General features: G+C 37.5%; 1 protein-coding gene across 2 annotated transcripts; it reads right to left on the reverse strand.

Moving 5' to 3' along the window:
- Positions 1-253: 253 nt before the first annotated feature.
- pkp3a (plakophilin 3a) lies at positions 254-19120 on the reverse strand. 2 transcript variants are annotated; one of them, XM_079254716.1, is made up of 14 exons: positions 19036-19120; positions 14553-14730; positions 10199-10290; positions 8952-9706; positions 7858-7981; positions 6299-6503; positions 5248-5446; positions 3928-4045; positions 3686-3850; positions 3420-3602; positions 3183-3336; positions 2292-2487; positions 2047-2134; positions 254-860 (listed from the first exon to the last, which is right to left on the reverse strand). In XM_079254716.1, the coding sequence occupies exons 1-14, from the start codon at positions 19036-19038 to the stop codon at positions 819-821; spliced, it is 2502 nt and encodes an 833-aa protein (XP_079110842.1). In that variant the 5' UTR covers positions 19039-19120; the 3' UTR covers positions 254-818. The 2 variants fall into 2 exon arrangements, with proteins under 2 accessions (XP_079110842.1, XP_079110841.1); XM_079254715.1 differs by lacking the exon at positions 19036-19120 and having other exon boundaries at positions 14553-14850.
- Between the last annotated feature and the right edge of the window lie 1350 nt (positions 19121-20470).

Consider the following 20470-nt stretch of genomic DNA (forward strand, 5'->3'; position numbering starts at 1 on the left):
TATGCAACATTAAAAGCAATAAAATAAGCATCCTTGCAAAACCCACACTGGTTAGTAATGCTTACAGTTTTAACATGTTATGTTCATTTTGCAAAACAAACTAAACTTTTATACAAATAGATCTTTGTCAAACTCGTAAGTAATTCTCATTCACAATAGTAGCACACATGCAAAGCAAAGATTTTCACTTGTTATGCTACAAAGTAAAAAAAACTACTTTCACCAATGTTTCACCATTACTCACACTCCCCCAAATAGATCAATCATATTTTAAATGGCTGGACTGGTTTTTACATGTCTAAAAGTAAATGGAGAAGTCAAACTTTGAGAGATTATCTTCTAGAGCAAATATATTTACATCCATATTTCTATAAATCTCTGGTTTACATTAAAACGAGTTAGTCACATATATTTCTAAACAGAAAAGTACAAATTATGATGCCTTATATTCAAACGAATTTCTTTGTGGAATCTGAATCTTTATTTACAAAAAAGCACTGCTATCAGATGTGTTGCTCTTGAGCTTGCAAGGAGGCAAGTGTCCTTGATGTTGTCTGTAGGCAGTTTAGAAACTGCTATAAACATGCTGCTCTGGCATGAAAGCAATCCCTGATTATACACGAAGCACACACTGTCCATAGAAAAAGGCTGAGGCGCACACATTCATATCAGTCTATTCATAGTCTTAGTAGATCCACAGTTCTTGGACTGCAGCGATGTCCATCATGTTGTAAAACAAATTCCATTGCATCCATTGGTCAGATCTTAGATCACAAGTGTGATCTCATCACAGAGTTGTTTAGATAAGGACTGAGCCTTTAGACTGAGGTGTCTGCAAAATGTGCTCTTTCGTATCCTTTCTGTAACATAAAGACACAAAAAGCGAGTGTTAATGACACTATATGAACATAAACAATTTTTTTTTAAAAATATAAATATATTTACTATGCTAGTATCAATGACAATATTCTTGTTACTCAACCTGGAACGACTTTGGACTCAAAATAAAAAAGAAAAAGCTAATCACTGAGATATTGTATTTATGTGCCCACAAAATACCAGACAAAACTAGAATGAAGGTTGAAAAACTGTATCTATGACAAATAGAGATGCTTTTTTTTCCCCTTTGGTTTGTTTGGACTTGTTAGTTAACAGGCTACACCACACCTTGGGGAGTGGCAGCTATAAAAGGCAGTCTCATCTAGTCCAGCCCAGGACATAGACCTGACTGCCTCTGCGCGCGCGTGTGTGTGTGTGTGTGTGTGTGTGTGTGTGTGTGTGAGAGTGTCTGTGTTGAAAGAACAGCAACATGATCACCTAAGACATACTTGAGTTTTGAACATGTGCCATTCATCTAACAGTCACCTGTCTCACACACATACAAGTAGATCTAAGAATTAGGGTGGGCCGCTCTGGCAAGGAAACAGACTTTGTGCTTTTTGGTTATTCATTTTAGTATATGAGAGTCTGGATTTAGACATTTTCATGTCTCTTGTTCTGAACTGAGAGTAATAACATGGAAAAAATATTTTAAAAAATAAGAATGACATATACAATTATATTAATATAAAAGGAAATTAATCATACAAGTATACAAAAATATCACAACCAATTACTAGAAAATGGCTGCAACAAAATTCAATCGGTTAGTCATCTGTGTCAAAGTGATTAAAGGTTTCTTTTTGCAACTGACAAGCAGGGATACAACCACAGTCATGCAAGTAGGTAAAATGTTGCAGAAGGACAACAGTGTAAACATCATAGATTCATTATGAACACTCAGAGCCCAGACCTCCAGCAAAATGTTTTTGCGCATTATTTTTTAGTTAGAAGCCCCATGAATTCCTATCTCTGCATGGTAAAGTATCTTTTAAAGGTAAAAATTTCATGAAGACAGACAGACAAACCAGTGCCAGACTTTCCAAGACTTTGTTTTGGACACTTAAGTTATTCATCATCCGACCTGTTTGCACTGATAGATTTCACCCAGATTCTACTGCCGGTCAACCCAGAGAAGGAATGCATCACTAATGCACTGTCTCTTACCTTCTTGTACTCTTTGTGCAGTTTCTTGTAATGGAACATGTTGGTGAGGACTGTGGCTGCTGCTTTGGCTGCTTTAATCCTTCCAGGGCTAAAAAAAATTTAAAATAAAATAAAAAAATAAACATATAATTTACGGTTAAAAGTTGCCATAAATGGCAGATTGCAATATTTTGTGCAAACACCAGAACTTTCTCATGACACATTTAACTAGAGTAGTATGTTTGATCAGTTGTCACATTACACACCTGCTGTCATGTGTGTTCTTGATGCCCATTAGCTTCTGCAGGCCATTGAAGAAGGTGATGTCTCTGGCAGCCATGCTGCTGCCGGTCACCAGGTTATTGAGAATACCGCAGATGTTGACGATCACTTCGCTGGAGGGCTCCTTCTCTTGGCCATTTTCTGGCAACTTTTCCACTAAGTTACTTATACACTTTGTGGCTGAACAAACCAGAAAGAGTAGAAATAAATACATTTTTAATCGAATATTTATTTTCCCAGATGGAATTTGCTCGTAATTTTTAGTCTTATAACTACATGTTCTGTATGAGTCATTTAATGGAATTTAGGTGTGACTGGTCATCCGTTACTTCATTAATTTCTCCAAATTACAGTTTTAAATTTTTGAGTACATTAAGTTTCACTACAACTCAGATTTTGAAAATTTGAAACTTAAAATTTGCTTGAAATTTTGACCAAATATGAGGGGTCAGATTTGGCATGGAAAAAAATGGAATCAAACAAAAACCACTTAAGGAAATCCCATCTCAGGTAATCACTAGAAAGAATGTCATCTTACAAACAGTTAAAAAAAAAAAAAAAAAAAATACATTAGCAACTAGAAGCATAGAGTGCAAACCTCTACCAAACCATTACTTTTATTTTTTTTAAGGTTCTTTTTTGGCAATGATTGTGCACATTAATTTTGAGTTACAAGCTCTAATGGCAAAATTGTCCCTTTATCCCCATAGAAAAGAAAGTTTTATTATATTCCTGAATTCAAGAAGTGATATGTTGTAACTTATTCCATTTCAGAGATTTCCTAAAAAAAAATTATCAATATCTGTCAATAACCTTTTGAGCTATATTGATAACCACTGATGCCTAATACAACCTCCAGATAATTAGCTACTGACCCATGTCATCCTTATTTGTGGCATGACGGGATAGATTCCTCATGAATCCTGTGAGAGAGCGCAGCTCCACATCTCTTTTTGTGTTCATGAGTTCAAGCAAGGTTGGCAGCATTCGCTCCTGGTCCAGAGCCCAGCTTGCCAGCACTGAAGCCCACTGCAAGTTAAACATAGATTTAAAGTATGATACGAACAGTTTTTTTTTTCAATCAAGTTCTATTAATGCAGTATGCCACTCACTCTCTTGTCTCCAGCTGTAATGTTCTGCAGAGCTCCAGAAGCTGCCTCGCGGGTGGTGGCATTAATCTCACAAGACTTAAGCACACGATGGTACACCCCCAGGATCTGTGGGTGCCACAGCCACTCCATACCTTTGGGATCCTTTGTAACCTCACTAAACGTGAAGCCGGTCTGATTCTTTTTCTACCAATCAAAAGAAAGTACATGGCGTCAATGTTTACATACATGTCTAGGCCTTAAAAACACAAAACCTGCTGATGAGTGACCTTTTTAGCTTTTTTACTCTGAGGTGTAAAGCAGCCAATAGTGTCACCGTTGCCCGTGGACTGATCTCTGGTTGGTCCTTCCAGACGTGTTGCAATGGATGGAGGAAGTTCATTGTAGAGTTGGTACGAAAGATTCCTCAAAACACATACCGCATTTTCCACCTCCTGAAACGTAATCACACACAAGTAAGAACACAAACAGAGCGAGACTCGGTTTAACAAGAAGAACAATATAAACCCACCTTGACTTCTCCTTTGTTCTTATCAAGAGAGGCCTTGATGTAGTCCACCAAAGATGGCACCAATCCTAAAGTTTCTCGCATTTGATGGCGGGTCTTATCACTCACTGAGCTCAGATTCCTGCACACACACAGGGCAAGGGAAAGTTCAGAGGGCTATCAGGTCAAATTCCTCCCTGACATTAGCCAGATAGCAGTCAAAGAGATGGTCCCAATCTGCCTGTCAGATGGCTAAGCATACCTGAAAATTGGTTTATCCAACAATAAAAACTTAGCGAGTGTGGTAAAACTTCCAGTGGCCATTAGATAGTACATTGGCTTGTGCGTTACACAGGAAGAGGTTCATGCAGTTGTGGGAGAGAAAAAAACTTAAAAGAAACTGAAAAGAAAAGTATTTTATAAATTTAAGGAGCCCTGTCACAGTAAGACACTCCAAAATACGATGCTAAGGATATACTTGTGGAAAAAGTACCAGACATTGACCTCTCCTAATTAAATCAAGATCAAAATTTTTAGTTGATTCATCAGAAACCATCAGCAGAGCATTTGCAACCCCTCACAAAACTGTCTGCCAAGCACTTCCTTGTGCTTTTATCAATCTTTTGGAAATGCTTTGAGGTTGCTCTGATGTGGAAAAAACCTTATATTTCCTCATCATCTGTATTCAAAGAACACAATATATCAGTGGATGAAATGATGAAACAGATCCTGGTTGTTCAACGATTCATTTTTACATGTTGACGGCAGATTTATGTCCATCTAAAAAGCTATATTAGAGCTTTATTTTAAACTACTGTCTCAAAATCTCTGGATTATTTATTTATACAAATGTATACATTACATTTGGAATATTGATTGCATTTTAAAAACTATATACAGTTATAAAATACAGTATAATTATCTGTTGTTGAATGTTTTCTTTTAATCCAGTGTTATGCAAAATGTTTTGTATTTTGATAAACACTAATACAACAATTTAATTTATTTCTGTTATATTCTAGACATGAACGGAATACTCTGAATAAAATAAAATCATATTAAATTAAATTAAAATAAAGTAAATTAATTAGCCACCTTTAATAAAATGAAAGATATCTTTGTGACTATCAGTGCCCCAGCTGCCTCAGTTTCATAAAAGTAAATAGATTATATATTTATTGATATCATCTAAGAAGAAAAAGCAGAATGATGGGTTCATTGTTAGTTTACTTTCCATCCATCCATTTCACAAAATATTTGTTGATCTGTCTTGATACTTTTTAAGTCTGGCTCATGCATAAGTCAGATAGTCTAGAGAAGCAAGATTTGATATATGATTTGCACCTGAGACATCCTGTGGTGTTGCAGAAGATTTCTGCCTGAGAAGGAGACTCTGTGATGTCGCCATATTCTGTGATCTTTTCTGCATTTTCCTTCTCATTGGCTGCCACTGGGACAAGAATCTTCTCCGTGAGGTCAGAAAGTGTCTCCTTGGCCAGTTTCTCCTTCAGGTTGTCTTTGGATGACAGATTCCACAAAATACCTGCACAAAACAGAAAATAAAGCTATTGTTTGTGCCTGTTCATTAACAGGCTATGAATTAGCTGAGCCATGCCTTATGCTGCAAGCTTTTTCTAGTCATTTAAAGTGTCATTTAAATTCATCTATCTTCTCAGTTAAGTTAAATTAAGTTAAAAAAAAAGGTACATAGAACCAACTTATTTTACTTAATGAAGTATTCTGCTATTGTCTTGAGAATGAAATAATCCTTTATGAGCTGGAAATCTTGCATGTTTGTTCTTCTAATCTAACACTTTTCCAAAGATTTAGGCTAAACTCACAAAATCAAGGTGTAACTGCTTGAAGGAAAAAGTGACAAGGTGTCCTCTCATAAAAGGCAGAAGCAGTTATATAATCCTAGATTACAGGCCCAGACAGCTCTTACACACTCCCCTATATTCACACACACCCTAAAAAAATTACAACAGCTCCTGCTGTCTGTGCACTCAGACTTGATGTCTTGCAAACCTCCAGTCCTCTCCTTTTTATCGTTGTGATATCAATTTCAAAGGCTACTGTTCACTCAAAGAATGTCAAGGACATTGGCGAGATGTTTCATCCAGAAAACACAATTGCAGTTGTTTGTAACGGTGATGAAACTCTATAACCAGAGGATTATGTTTGCTCTGCTTTTCTTATTCTAAAACTAAGCTAGAAACTGATGCAGACGTGTGTGCAACGTTGCAACTTCATAAAAATGAATGGGAAAGAGGTCATTCAATTCTTGAGTAGATATGTCTTACTTTCTGTAAGACTGAACTGTTCGGCATGGACCTCAGTGGATGTCTCTTTAAATGTCCTTCTAGCTGTAACGATAATGCTGATATTCTCGTACCTGTGATGTTTTTGCGGAGCTCGTCATCATTCTCGTTGAGTGCCTTGACCAGCTCTGGGATACCACCCTCTTCAATCAGGGCGATCTTGTTTTCCATGTTCTCATAAATAAGGTTGCGTGTGGCACCAGTTACATAGCGCTGCACTTCCTGGTTTTCGCTGTTGAACAGTTTCACCAGATCACCGATGCCATTCAGATTGCGTACCTAAAGAATAAAGATTATTTTAATCTTTTTCAGAAAAATTAGCTTTCATTCATTAAATCTTTGTTGAAAGTTTTATACAACTGCTGTACAGTGCACATATCATCTGTATGTATTTCTTATATAAACACATCTTACATCTGCATCTGCTGTGAAGGACTTGTTGTTTTACTGGACTACTTTTATTGGATCCTTGCTAATGTAACAGGATGCTTTTTCTTGAAATATCATCTGCTGCTGGAGTAAAGTATTCCTTAAAAAATAAAATCCACTTGTGACTGGTCAGAAACAAGTGTTTACTGAATTGACAGTTTTGACTGTAGCCTGAAATTGATTACATCATTCAGATCTCAAGAACCTTCGTTTCCAGTGGTGTATAACAACTGTAGGAATGTGGGATGAAGGCGGAGTAAAAATTATTTGTCACGCCTCACCAACAGGAATGTCTCATACCAACAGCTTAAAGGAATAGTTTATAGTGAGGAAAATATATTTATTACACAAAATTTAAAATCCTAATCATATTCAAACATTTGAGATATTCAGAAGACTTTGTTTCTTCAGACAGACATAGGTTGGTTTAATGTTTCCTGTCTTTATGGAGTCATAGCTTAATATTTACTACTCAAATAAAAGTTATACTCGTCTAATCTCATCGAACAGAAAATGAGCATGCTTACATAGCAAAAAAACAAAACAAAAAAACTGCCTTTATCTCTTCAAGAAAATCTTTTAAAATAGTTCACAACAGCTGTAGACAACTTAGAAAAACTAATAACTGTTTTTTATCACACCAGTTGATCGTTTTTCAACACACATGCAGAGTACTGCCACATCTGGAACACAACAGAACAGGCACAGCTGTAGCAGCTGTAGATAGTTAAAGATTACTATATATCATGCTATATTTTCTTATTTATTTATTTCATCGCATGGTTTGCATTGTTGCAACACTTCTCGTCGGGCTCATTTCTTGTCTGCTTCTGATTGGTCAGCTTATCATGTGACATAATGATGAACTCAAGTGAAGAAAAATAAAGCATTGCCAAAGAAATTAAGCATATCAAGCAGTTTAGGGGCAGGATCTGTGTGGGAGACAATAACTCTCACATAACTTAATGTACTGGAGGCCTTTGCATGAAGATGAAAAATATATCCCACACTGAAGGGAAAGGAAAACCATGAAAGCATTACAGTTTATGGTTTCTTTAATGCCAGCACAAATGGAGAAACATAAATCAATGGCTGTCCCTCTTTTTGAAGGAGAGCCATTTTCATGGCTGCACTTCTCTCTAAAGGAATGCAGAAAGGAAGAAGCCTGAGGAATTCCAACCACAAGTTTAATCTGTGAAAGTACCTCATTTTTAGCCTCATTTTCATTGTAACACTGATGCTGAATGAATGCAGCACCAAGGACCTGCAGCTCATAGTCAGGATTTCTCAGGTGTTGTACTGCGGTGGGCATGTCCAACGAGGCAAACCTGCCGATAGGATTAAAAAAAAAAAAAAAAAAAAGAGAAAAATTTAATCCAAAGAATCTAAAACATTTTTACTGTCTTAATACCACCGCTGTCATTTTTAGTGACACAAAATACTTCTTTTGGGAAACAGCAGCCGCAGCAATTATTCACAGATGATTTGTCACTTTGTGAAAAATTCAGCCTGCTGAATTTCTTCCAAATCACACAGTGTTCTGCACACCCAGGCACTTAACCACAAGTTGTGGGATGTGTGAAATGTTAGGCCTGAAACTGAGTTGCCCCACCCCAAACCTAAACGAGTTCCACCACTATGCAGCCACCTCCCAATTCACAGCTATTGGGAAACATAAACCCGTCCCAATGAAACCTTTTGACCCATGCATATTGCAACACCATCGCATTGATTCATAAATTTCAGGAACAGTAGTAAACTGACATTCAAACTAAATTAGTCACCTGAAGAAAAGACAATTTACTGTTAATGAGTAAGGACTTTTGTAACATCTTTAAAAAGAATCTATTAGCCTGTCTTAACAGCCTTAATACTCACTGCCTTTCAAAAACATCTGAATGCAATGGATTACTTTCAGATATAGATGAATACACATTTAGTATACCTCAGACAACTTGGGGATGCAACTTCAGTACAGTTCAGTGCATTATTAGAGAGCATGGTACCATAAAGTGTAGCAGATTTTTATAGGATAAAAACAGGATTATGCTACTGTATATCAGTGACATAAGAAATAGTTGTTAACAGGGTTATCTTTTGTTGAGTTGTTTAAACCTGCTTAAAATCTCTTAAGGAGGATGAAATCTAACAAACCAAATGTGAACAAAGATTTTTTTAGCAGTTACTGCTTTCAATGTAAGATCTGTCACAGCAAAGAAAACACAATATTTCCAGTGTTTTAGATGAAAACACCATTCATAAGTAAATAAATAGTTAATACATCTGAAAGTTCCTCACCCGCTGAGATTGCTCATGCTGACGCCCATTCCCATCTGCCCGAAGACATCCATGCCTTTGCCCACACTGTGAATGCTTTTAATTGAGGCAGCACGGGATAAGTTGCCCTGACGCTGCATCATCAGGTTCCCCTGGGAACCAGAGGATATTGTGGATACCATGAACCCTCTGTCCACTCTGTCTCCTCCTCCACCAAAGGAGCTTGCACTTGAGGACGCCTGGTTCCCAGACACTGATCCAACGCTCATCCTGTTTCGATTTGTGATTCTGTTGATTGTACGGTGGGCTGGGCCTTTAAATGAGTGCTGTTGCTGGATCATCTCAGTCCCTCCGCCTGCCATCCCGCCACCACGGCAGAGAGTGCCACTTAGGGATCGCTGCATGGGTGCCGGATAAGTCATGGTGCTACCTCCTTGTCTTATCTGGCCACTGAAGCCGTTGACTGCACTCTGAGCATACTGGTGAGTATAGGTGGCATCCCGGTCAGAGACCAAACTGCCAGCATCACTGGTGTCTCCTATCCAGGAATTCACTGCAGGCAGGTTTCGCAAAGAGTGCACAGAGATGGCGTCGTGCTCCATTCGGCTCTGTTGCCTGATGGGTACGTGATGGCCGCCCATACGCATCTCTTCTTGGTAATAACCACCACTGCCACCCCCTGCAATTCCACCCCCGATACTCATCCTTTGAAATTGGGCCAGGTCTGGGCCAGCAGACCGGCAACTGAAGTCTGTCCTCTGGGATACACGAGGACCCTGAGGGTACAAAGAGGACGAACAGTTACAATTCACCATGCTTAGTATGATCGAGTAAACTTTATGTGTCAATGACCTGGTTGCAAGTCATTAACCGAAAGAAAAACAACTTTCTAAATTTGACCAGAGGAATGTGACTCGCATCAACAAACATCCTCCCTTTTCTGTTTCCTTCATTCATTTCCATTACTTATCAAAGTGACAGCATTCTGGGGTCAAAAATGCAACGCACTCTTGCACTTCCAGCTACATTTGCAACACAAAGTTTGTGTCTTTCTGAATAACCACTAAAAAAAGAGGAATCTAGTGGGAGGACTAGAAAACTCAGAGCTGATCTCATCACAGCCTCCTGTGAAATACCACACTTGGTGTGCCCCCCCCCCCGAATTTGACCCACCTTTTCTCCCCAACATCCTGGAAATTCAAGTTAAAGTAGAAATTATTTGTCAACATGACCATTTTCCCAATATGTCCATTACATGCTGTTCTCACCATCGTTCTGGAGCCTGTGTACATGTAGGATGATTTGGAGCTGAATTTTGGGCTGTAGGTGCTGTATTTCATTGTGGATGAACCACCGTAGTCTGAAAAAAGCAACACATGAGAACTTTATTACATCTAATCAACAAAAACACATTTTGACATTATTTTGTAAATAAATATTGAACAATTAGCTATTCAAAAAGGATAATCAATAAAAATTGTATTCTTAGAACAATACATTGGTTTAGTTGAAAGACATTACAGTTTGTATAGTTGGTGTCCTGTTGCACAGAACACAGAGTCTCGGTCACCAGGTCTGAGGTCTCCAGTTACACGTTACTTTGAGAACAAATTTCCCTCGGACACACAAAAACGCTGGCATGTTTCTCTCAGCACACACAGTATGTGAAAGTCTCGCTCTCATTCCAGATTAGAGTGACCTGACGGGTGAGTGGTGAGTGTGACAGCAGGCATGTATCACAATGCTCACTGCAAGGAGACTAGAGCAAGTTTATTGACCTAAATAACTACTGTATGACAACAGAAAGCAGAACATGTCAGTGACCGAAGTATTTTAATCATACCCTATCTACTGTGGCTGTAATTAAGTTTATAACATTTCTGATCGCTGCCAGAAAATTAGGCAATTCTGCACCCTGTCATTTACATTTGTGTGTTGGCGCTTGGCGCTAAAACCCAGTAAACAAAGCACAGCTGTCCCAGTTTCAGGGTGAATCTTGAGGACAGTAAAACATATGTTAGTTACCAAAGCATGGCAATAAAAAGTAAGAAACCTAAACACTGAATTTGCATATAAGGGATTTAATTTTCTGTGCAACATAATAGTCTACATAAAGTTATGTGGCAGCTGACTAAATCATATTTGAAGTTCCACTCCAGCAGTAACTACTTCCTGAAAAACTCACCTATGCTCCTCAAAGCCATGTTTTCAAAAGGTTTGCCATGATAAGAAAAACCGGAATGTTAATCTATTCATTCAGTTTGTGGGGATGTATTGATGCAAATCAGCCATGAAACACATCTCCATCTACCAGCAGATAACACTGCCGGCCCTGTTGACGCTATGCCCTATTTACAGTATAACATTTGGACGACTCAGCTGTACAAGCTTGAATTGGAGAGTGAGTAACTGCTACATTATCCTTGATCACATACAAGTGGAAGTATTAGATTTGTAATGTGTTGATGTTTTGGCATTTTCACCACATCAGAAACACACCGCTTGCCTACAGCTTGTTAAGTTTCAGCCTGAGAGCTGTGGCTCATTTCTAAGCCTTGCATTTACTGCCTTATTCTCTTGCTTATTCTAGCTGCTTATTTCAGCACTCCCTTGCAACATGCAAACATCCTCAACCAGCAAGATGTCAGGACCGATATTTCATGATCTTTAATCATTGTTAACTTATTTCAAGTTAATCTTTGAATTTGCACATGGAGTTTTAAATATACAAATGTGATCCTGCATCTGTCTCTACATCAGTGTTTCTAATTTCCGGTCCTCAGGCCCCCCTGCCCTGTTTGTTTTAGACATGATCCTCCTCCAAAGCACCTGAGTCAGATTATTGAACTTCCTTATCAAGTTCTTTGCAACCTGCTAATGAGCCCTGTATTTCATTCAGGTGTGTTAAGGTAGGGTTGCCTATAAAACATGCAGGGCAGGGGGGCTCTATATCAACATGTTGAGCATAACTGCAGCTGTAAGCCAACAATACCTAATGTCTCTAAACTCCCCAATGACAAGTTGCAGTATTGGAGATGGCGAAGCTGAAACCTTGCGCTGGAATTTCATTCTGAGGAAGAAGAATTAGCAAAAGATGTTTGTTTCATCAAGGAATTTTATTTTAGGCATCCTTATTGACAATGACAAAATGAGATTCTGGCTTGACTATGTTATTAAATAACTGATAAAATGTTGCAAATGTAATTTACACAGAATTGGCTCATTGGGTTTGTTTTACATTAAATCCTTGCTGGTATACTGCAGTTTAAGGCTGGAAATACTCAGCAATGGTTTTGGTTTGACTGCCTATTGGACCCACCTTACAATGCCACAAAGGCGTGTTAATTGAGGTTAAAACTTTGTGTTGAATTAAGTCTTAAAAGTTCAGACAAAAAGCTCAAGTCAGTGATCTGTATTAAATCTGAGTCAGTTTGATCTTGGCTCAGAAGTAACTATTCCCTCACCTTGACAGAATTTAAATATGTAAAAGACTTTGAACTCAAAAATAGAAATGATAATATCAATTTGAGAAAACCTTTCCAAAACTGCAAAAACAGGTTTTCGTGCACAGTCTCCAGTGTGGGAAATATATTGTGCAAGTGTCTTCATGCTGTCTCTGAGAGGCTGCAGGTTTTCCATTTCTCAGGTGAGTGATGGCTGACGGCTGGGCCCATTACTATGTAACACACAACATCAAACCAGTTCTCTGGCGTGACCAAAACCCAACCCTGACAACACCCAACAGACCTCAGACTGGCAGTCTTTATAGCACAAACACACACAAGCACCCTGAGCAACACCTTCAGCAAGGAAACTTTATTCTTCCTCTGTGCTCTTCAGAAACATTCCTTTGATCGTTCTCCCTTTGAAAAGTTATGCTTTTCTGCCAAGACCCTTCGTCCACTTATACACAATCATTGTTCTAATGCACATAAATGCAGAGTTGCAGCAGCTTGCAGACACAGAGGAGGAAGCAATCCTTGCAGAATCCTCTTGGTATTTTGTTTTTCTTGTGTGCAAGCATTTATGCATTCATAATAAAGTCCTCAGAGGCCACAAACCACTAAAATGCCAGTAATTCTCTCTGTCAAGTCCCACTTCTGCGCAGGTTTCAGAAGATAACTGATGTGAAGACACACTGAAAGCACACTGTATGATTATATGTTTTTCTCCAAGCAAAGCTCAGGGCAAATGTGAAAGACACAAGGTGAAAGTGTGTGACTAGTATAATAGAAGTAAAAAGAAAAACAGAACAGTGACCTATTTAGCAGACGTGTTGTATTTCACTGTGCTTACACCTTTAAAAAAAAAACTGCACGAACAGCATGTTTGCATGTCGAAACAGGTATTGTCAATGCCTCTGGGAAATGCTAAATCAAAAAAAAGTTTAAGCATTTCCCAGACTTCTGTTTTGCCAGGAAGCAGCTCAAAAGTTAGAGGTCACATGAACAAAGGCAAAACGTTCCCCTTGTTCTTTTCGGTTTGACCAAGCGCAGACACTAAAAGGTGGGGAAATTTCCCCTCTCTGCCTTTCATGATTTTAACTGCTTCAGATCATCGCGTGGAATAATCTGAGGCAAACTAATCTTCATGAAATACAAATTACAATGGACTATAATAGAATAGAATACACTTTAATGTTCATTAGGGGACATTTACTATGCACTTACAGTGCCTGTAGCAACTACCTGTACACACAATAAATAAACAAATATACATTTAACACCAACACTACATATCCCTGTACAACATGAAACATGATGATAATGTGATTGTGTGTATTTCGTCAGCAGACTGGACAACAGCTGCTTCTCACAGCTGAGTAAGTCCTGAAACCCAGAGCCTCGGGGGAGGCTCTCACCTTAGTCCTCTATCTGGAAAGTTCATGAAAGCAGCACTTGTTTAGGCTTGTTACACATTAACAGTCACTTATGAGCAGACCTAAAACACACTGCCTGAGTGCTGCTGCTTGAAAGTGAATTAAAAGAAAATTCCCAGATGTGGCAAAGAGAAACAAATCCAGAGGAATTCAGTGGGGACAAACATGCATAAACCTCCCCCCCTCTCAGTCACTCTGACAGCTGAAAGCAAAACGCATTTGATGATATATGACTCATTTGATCTGTATGTAATGAATCACATGCGTAAGTGCGTAATCACTCATTTAAACAAATGGTTATTCAACACAAAATTTATACATTTTTGAAGCAAAATGTTAAAAATATTAAATAAAAATATAAGAAAAGTCATAAACTTGATATGGTATGACTTAAATAGAAAAAAAAACCTTTGAGTTTGAATGTTTCCTAAATTAAAAATGGATCATAGCTTTGTCCATTGTCTGATCTAAAATACAAAAAAAGGTCAAACGTCCAATTAAATATTTATTTTTAATCTTATTTAACTTTTTTTTTTTCATGGCCAAGTCAAAGAGTTAATCAGCCACTGGTTATAAACTTCTCTGGTTACATAATGGTACCAACACCTGCACCTTGTTCCATGATGTACTGTACCTCTAAAGCCTCCCACTTCTCAGCCCCGGACCCAAGTTCTGTTCTTATTCTAAACACGAGGTCAAACATGTCTGCTCTACACAAAGCAAAGAAACTTGTTTCTATTCACCTGACATGGCATACTGCGAGGACGACCCATTCTGACGCGGAAGTGTGGTCTTCTCCGCCAGCCTCATCTGGACCTGCTGCTGGACGCGCCGCGCTTTCGCCACCTCGTCCAGCACGGCGCTTCCATTCCCGAGCTGGATGTCTGACGGCAGGGCGTAGGTGGTGACCGAGCTGTTGGGCTGCAAAGCAGTCAAAAATACGCTTTCTGAGGCAATGGCACTCATGGTGAAAAGTTAAAGAAAGACCCAAGTAGGTCGTCTGGGCTGAACACCGCCGTGGACAAGTTTTCTTCGCTCGGCGTCGAGGCAAGGTATCCTGTCTGCGTGGACAGTCAGAGCGCGGAGGGAGGGCGGGAACAGGGCGGTGGGTGGGACCTCAGATGAAGACCCGGGTACCTGACTCATAGGTGAGCTAGTCCCCCTACAGATAAGGAGCTGGGTTGATTACATACCTGTTCGTCTAATCTTTCTTGGAGAAATGTTGAGCTTATTCTCCATGTTTTAGGAATGTTACCAATGTCAGTCGCAGCCCACTTAAGTTTATAGGAGTGTAATTACATGTAACACATATAGCTTATGGCTTTGTGTTTTGCTGCAACTGTATAAATACGCATATGGTACATATAGCCTAATAACCTACATATGATAAACTAGTTTTTTTTTTTTTTTTTTTAAACCTAAATATAACATGTTGGTTTGTCTGTGTGTTTGTCTGTCTGTTAGCAGCATAACTCAAAAAGTTATGGACAGTTTTTTTTTTTTTTTTCAGGGAATCTCGGGAATAGAATAAGGAACAAGTTATTAGATTTTGCATCAAGGATGTTGCTTAATATGCAGAGAAATATGCAGAGAAGCTCTCATAATTTTGCCATGAGAGCTTCTAACTAAAAATATCATTTCCACAATCATTCGCCAAAAAGAAAGAAAGAAAAAAAAGACAATGGCATCAAAACAATGTTTCTACAGGTATTAGTTTTATTTTCATGAGTTTGTTGCGAAAAACTGTGGAAATTTGTTTTCACAATATTTATTTATTGGTTATTTATATTAGTCTCAGATGTTAAATTCAGCTCCATGTGTGTAATATTTACTCCAAGCTATTTAACACAAAGTTGGCTATGATTGTTAACAAGTTGTACAGCTAAAGAAAACCTAAATGAAGTACAGCCTCAAGTAAAAAAAAAAAAGAAGACTATATTGTGTAGTGATGAACTTGGAGGGGTGGCTCACACACTCTTTCTCATCAGGGTTTCTCAGAGCTGATAATGTTATTTTCATTTTCTTGTGAAAGAAATGCCTTTAAAGAATATAATGGCTTTTGTGTTTGTTTGTTTTTTTTTTTATCATACTGATGTAACATGATTATGTAACCAATTTCTCAGATCCTCCATAAAATAGTATATGTTTTTTATTTGTGAATGCAATTATTATTGCATTTTCATTGTTGTTCAAAAGAAAAAAAAACTTTACTTGATTTATGCATTTATTTCCAACTCATTCTTTGTCTAATTGTTTTATATTCTATCCAGCCCATAAATTAAAGGCATTTATTTTATTTTTATTACTGTAATTTTGTTTCATTTTTGGTTGAGACTACTCTTATACAACTTCGAATTTAACCTTTTATTGTTCTTTTTTTATATTTTTGTTTCTTTAAAAAAGATCAGAACTCTATATGTTATTTCCAGATATCATGTTTTTCTCAGTTTCACAGCCTTTAGTCCCTTATACTAAGCTACTTTTTGTTTTGTTTAAATAGTTTCTGCTATTTTTTTTTACACATTTACATAAATCTGTGTTAGATTCAATTTGTATGAAAATAAAAGTGAAAATGAAGCCAGATTAATTTATTGACTTATAAAATGCAAGTCTGTAGATGCAACTCAAGTCCTTTTTCTTTCTTTTCTTTTCGTTGGGACATAAGCTGCCCAATGAACTATTTGTTGTGTGGTGGGGCCCCGAGGATGGTCAGACTCAACTGCATGGTGACCATGGCTACTGCACCTCCTAAAGGCAGAAAAATAGCAGTAAATATCACCACAGGGATGTGGGGCTGCGTTCTCTCACAGGATTCTAGAGAAATCGGTTCCGTCATGCCATCAATAACGATGGCATGGATCAGTAGTTAACTGAGTTGTATTTGGCAGCGGTGATTTGTTTGTTATCAACATCACTCAAAAAGTTAGAAAAAGATTTAGATACATTTTTCAGGAAATCTTAGAAACGTAATAAAGAACTCATCCAGATCACTGCCTGGATCTGTGAATTTTCAAAGGATTTTTTTTTTTTTTAATCATGGGGAGTTAAAAGAGCTTGTCACAAAAAAACAAAACAAAAAAACAATGGTTTGCCAAGAATCCGCCCTCTTAGTGCTTCTAATTTCTACTACATTCTTTTATATAAAAAAACTAGCATCTATGAGTCAAAAGTAAGACTTTCTTTTTGTTTTTATTAACCCTTTCATGCATAGTGGCCCTGCAGTGGACACCTATTTTAAAGCTTTTTTCTTGCAGAAACATGAATGAGGATGCAATTTTTGTAAATAAACCACTTCAGTGGGTGTTAGTGAGTCATCCAATACATTTCCACTCACTGGAGAACAAATAAATATATGATATAATTGAACATAATGTAATTACACAAGTTTGCCTTTGCAATAAATAGGAAAAGAAAATGATACAGTTATATGTTACCCAAGGTTTACATAATATAATTATGATTACATATTTTATAAATATTTTATTGAATACATTAAAATAAATAATAAATCATGATTAATTCTAAATATCACTAATAAATTAAAAAGTATAAGCGCATATGTCTGGAGAGGTAAAATACTGTCTTTAAAGAAATATTGCATCTTTATTTTTAATTAATTTGTGCATGAAAGGGTTAATAATTGATTTTAATATTTGAAAGCATATTTAGATGTAGATATGTAAACGTTATGAGCAAATATGGCTGGATTTTTTTCAGGACAGCTGAGGTAGGAAAATGTCAATTCTTTAAAATTGTAATGTTTTTCTTTAGCAGAATATCTTAATAATCATTCATTCATTCATTCATTCATTTTCCTAACCGCTTAATCTGGTTCAGGGTCGCGGGGAAGCTGGAGCCTATCTATCTTAACAGTCCACATTAGGAAATTAATGATGTAAAATTTAATGATATAAAATAATCTCTTTTTGTTTGGGCCACATGTCTCAGTCTTGGGTTCATTTTACTGTGACTCCTCATGGGAAGAATACATTTAAAGTGTCACACAGGGGATGGCAAATAAATGGAAAAACGAACAAACAAAAAAAAAAGTAAAAAAGGTTGGGACAAGGTGCGACCAGAGTAACTTTGATGTGTCTTGGCATTAATTTTACAAGTCTGTGCTATTTTAATAAATGTGTTTTAAACACATTAATCCAAAATCTACTCTTATTGGATGAGAAGACTGCAATGGCTGTTCACACTATTTCCATACTCATCAAATCATTTGGTGAGTCTTTATGTTCTGTGAATGAGAATCTGCATACCAAAGAGAGACAAAACCCATCGGGATGAAATGCTGCATCATGCTGTAGCTTAAAGGTGAGCAACTTTGTGCTGATTTGCGGTGACCCTTCATTCTTATTGGACAAATAGATCTAACACCAAGTCATTGAAATGCTTGCCTTAGAGTTGGTTGAAAGACTTTCTTTTTTAAAAAAAAAAAAAACTGAATCCATATCTCTTAGTTTTCTTTAAAATCTTTGAAACAAACAAACACAAGGACATCAGCATATGACCATATTTGTAGATTTTGGAGAATATCCAATTAGAGATCAGAACTGATCTATGAGTTGTAAAAGTTGTTTGCACAATTTGACATGATATTCATTTCAGTTTGACAATGATGTTAACCGTGCTCTAAGGTGTGGTCCAGTCGCACTCTGTTATTACGTGGGAACCACACCTTAGTTTTATTTGCTTTGTTGAGCTTGAGCATAGCAACAAGACTTGGCGTGTCTGATACAGAGAAAAATGCATGTACTGCATGTCTGCAGGGTCTATTATGGTGAACAGATATTTTGTTGTTTTGAAAATTGAAATCTTATCTTTAAATGCTCTTTTTCAAGAGTCCTGGGTGGCTTGTCTTTTGCACATTTCTTTGGGGGGGGGGTAGGATGGGGGGATTAAGTGAAGAAACACAACAAATTCCTTCCGCTGGTCATTTAAGGCCAAAATAACTGGATTTACACTGATCATAGCATTCTATAAACTTGACCATCTTGCTCAGTTTATCAGTTTAGAAATCAGCATTTTCTCAGACCCCCCCACAATGAACTCCACCCTAAGTGCCATGATGTACTTGAAAGCAAAAAGAATAAAAAACTGTACATACTGGAACTAAGCGTAAGAGGAACATTAGGATGAGTATAATTTAGCTTTAAGATTAAAACTTAATGAGAAAACAACCAATTTCCAATGAATATCCATGAATAAGTTTGTACTCACCATTGGGACTGGTGTTGAGTGTTGATGTTCTCCTTGGAAGTATTTTACCTGCTCTGATCCAGTCTGATGAGACTGTCAAAGTTTTGAAAGTTTTATGTACAGTTACCGCCCTGAAGATATTAATTCACTTTCCTGTATGAACATGCCAGTAATACTAAACAAAGAGATGAGTCAAGGAAGGGCATGACATGGGGTGTGTTTAAAGAACAAAGCCCAAACAAAAAAAACCTGGTAGGTCATCTGGCTTGCCGGCAGTATTGATGGGGGGGTAAAGCAAAAAAAGGAATTCGAGGTTGCTTTTAGTAAAAACTCGCACCTTTTCTCTTGTCTTCCTGAGGAGTGGCAGCTGGGTTTGTATTTATAATTTATATTAAAGGCAGCTTTAGTTTAAGTGTAATTTGATATATAAATCATAAACTTTTTAAAAATTTTGAATCATAACAGAATCAATAGTTTTTTGGGAGCTGACTCAGAGTAGTAGATGATCAGAACAGCACTCCTGCCGCACATCTGAGGTGTTGAGTGATAGAAATAAACTAAAAGAGGACTGTCTCAGAACTTACTTGCGTGCTGTGGGTGTGTGAGAAAGTGACTGCATGAGGATGACACCCTTTTTCTGCCTGCTGTCACATGTATCAGCAGGTAACACCTGGTCTGTCTGTGGCAGTTACTGAAACAATACAACATGGTGCAAAGTCTGTGAGCCCCCAGACATTACAGAGGAAAAAGAAGGAAAAAACACAGAAGGACATCTAAAGAGAAGCTGCTCAGTGAAACTGCTCTAAGGGATTGAACCTACAATCTGTAAATTCACACTATTTGCATGACTATTTAATGCTTTGTCAGCAAAAAATAAAGATATATTCTGTGATTAGCCAGGAGGCAGTAGAGGGAGGTGAGAATACTCATTAGTATGCGTTTCATCTGCTTTTTGCTTGGTTCTGACAGACCATGTTTCTGCATTAAAAACCTACCTAACCGCAAAACCAAACTAAAAATGTTCTCGCTTTGGTCGATGTGTGGTTTTACACAAATGAATGCTTTAATTCTACTGTGACTGACTACTCAAAACATTAAAAGTGACTGAACATATCTGGGCAACTCTTGTGTATGAGTGATTACTCTAAACACAGAGGCAGAAAGTCCTCACAAACATCCTGAGTTCACGTCCTTGTGTCTTGCTCTTTGCTGCTCACTTCCCCCTCTCTCTACACCCATTTTCCTGTAATCAGACTTTCTGATAAAGAACACTAGTGCCAATAAGTCTCTGTTTCTTTTTGTTTTATTGTTTAATACTCACAGATTTCTGAGTTTGCCAAACCTCAGTACAAATCAAACATTACCCATACAGAGTGTAATTATTAACTGTCGATCACATTAATATGTGTATACTAAAGCTCTCACAGTCTTTGGCAGTAAGATTGTTGCAGGAAAC

Source organism: Telmatherina bonti (genome assembly GCF_933228915.1).
Source record: "Telmatherina bonti genome assembly, chromosome: 2".
In the NCBI taxonomy this organism is placed as follows: Eukaryota; Metazoa; Chordata; class Actinopteri; order Atheriniformes; family Telmatherinidae; genus Telmatherina; species Telmatherina bonti.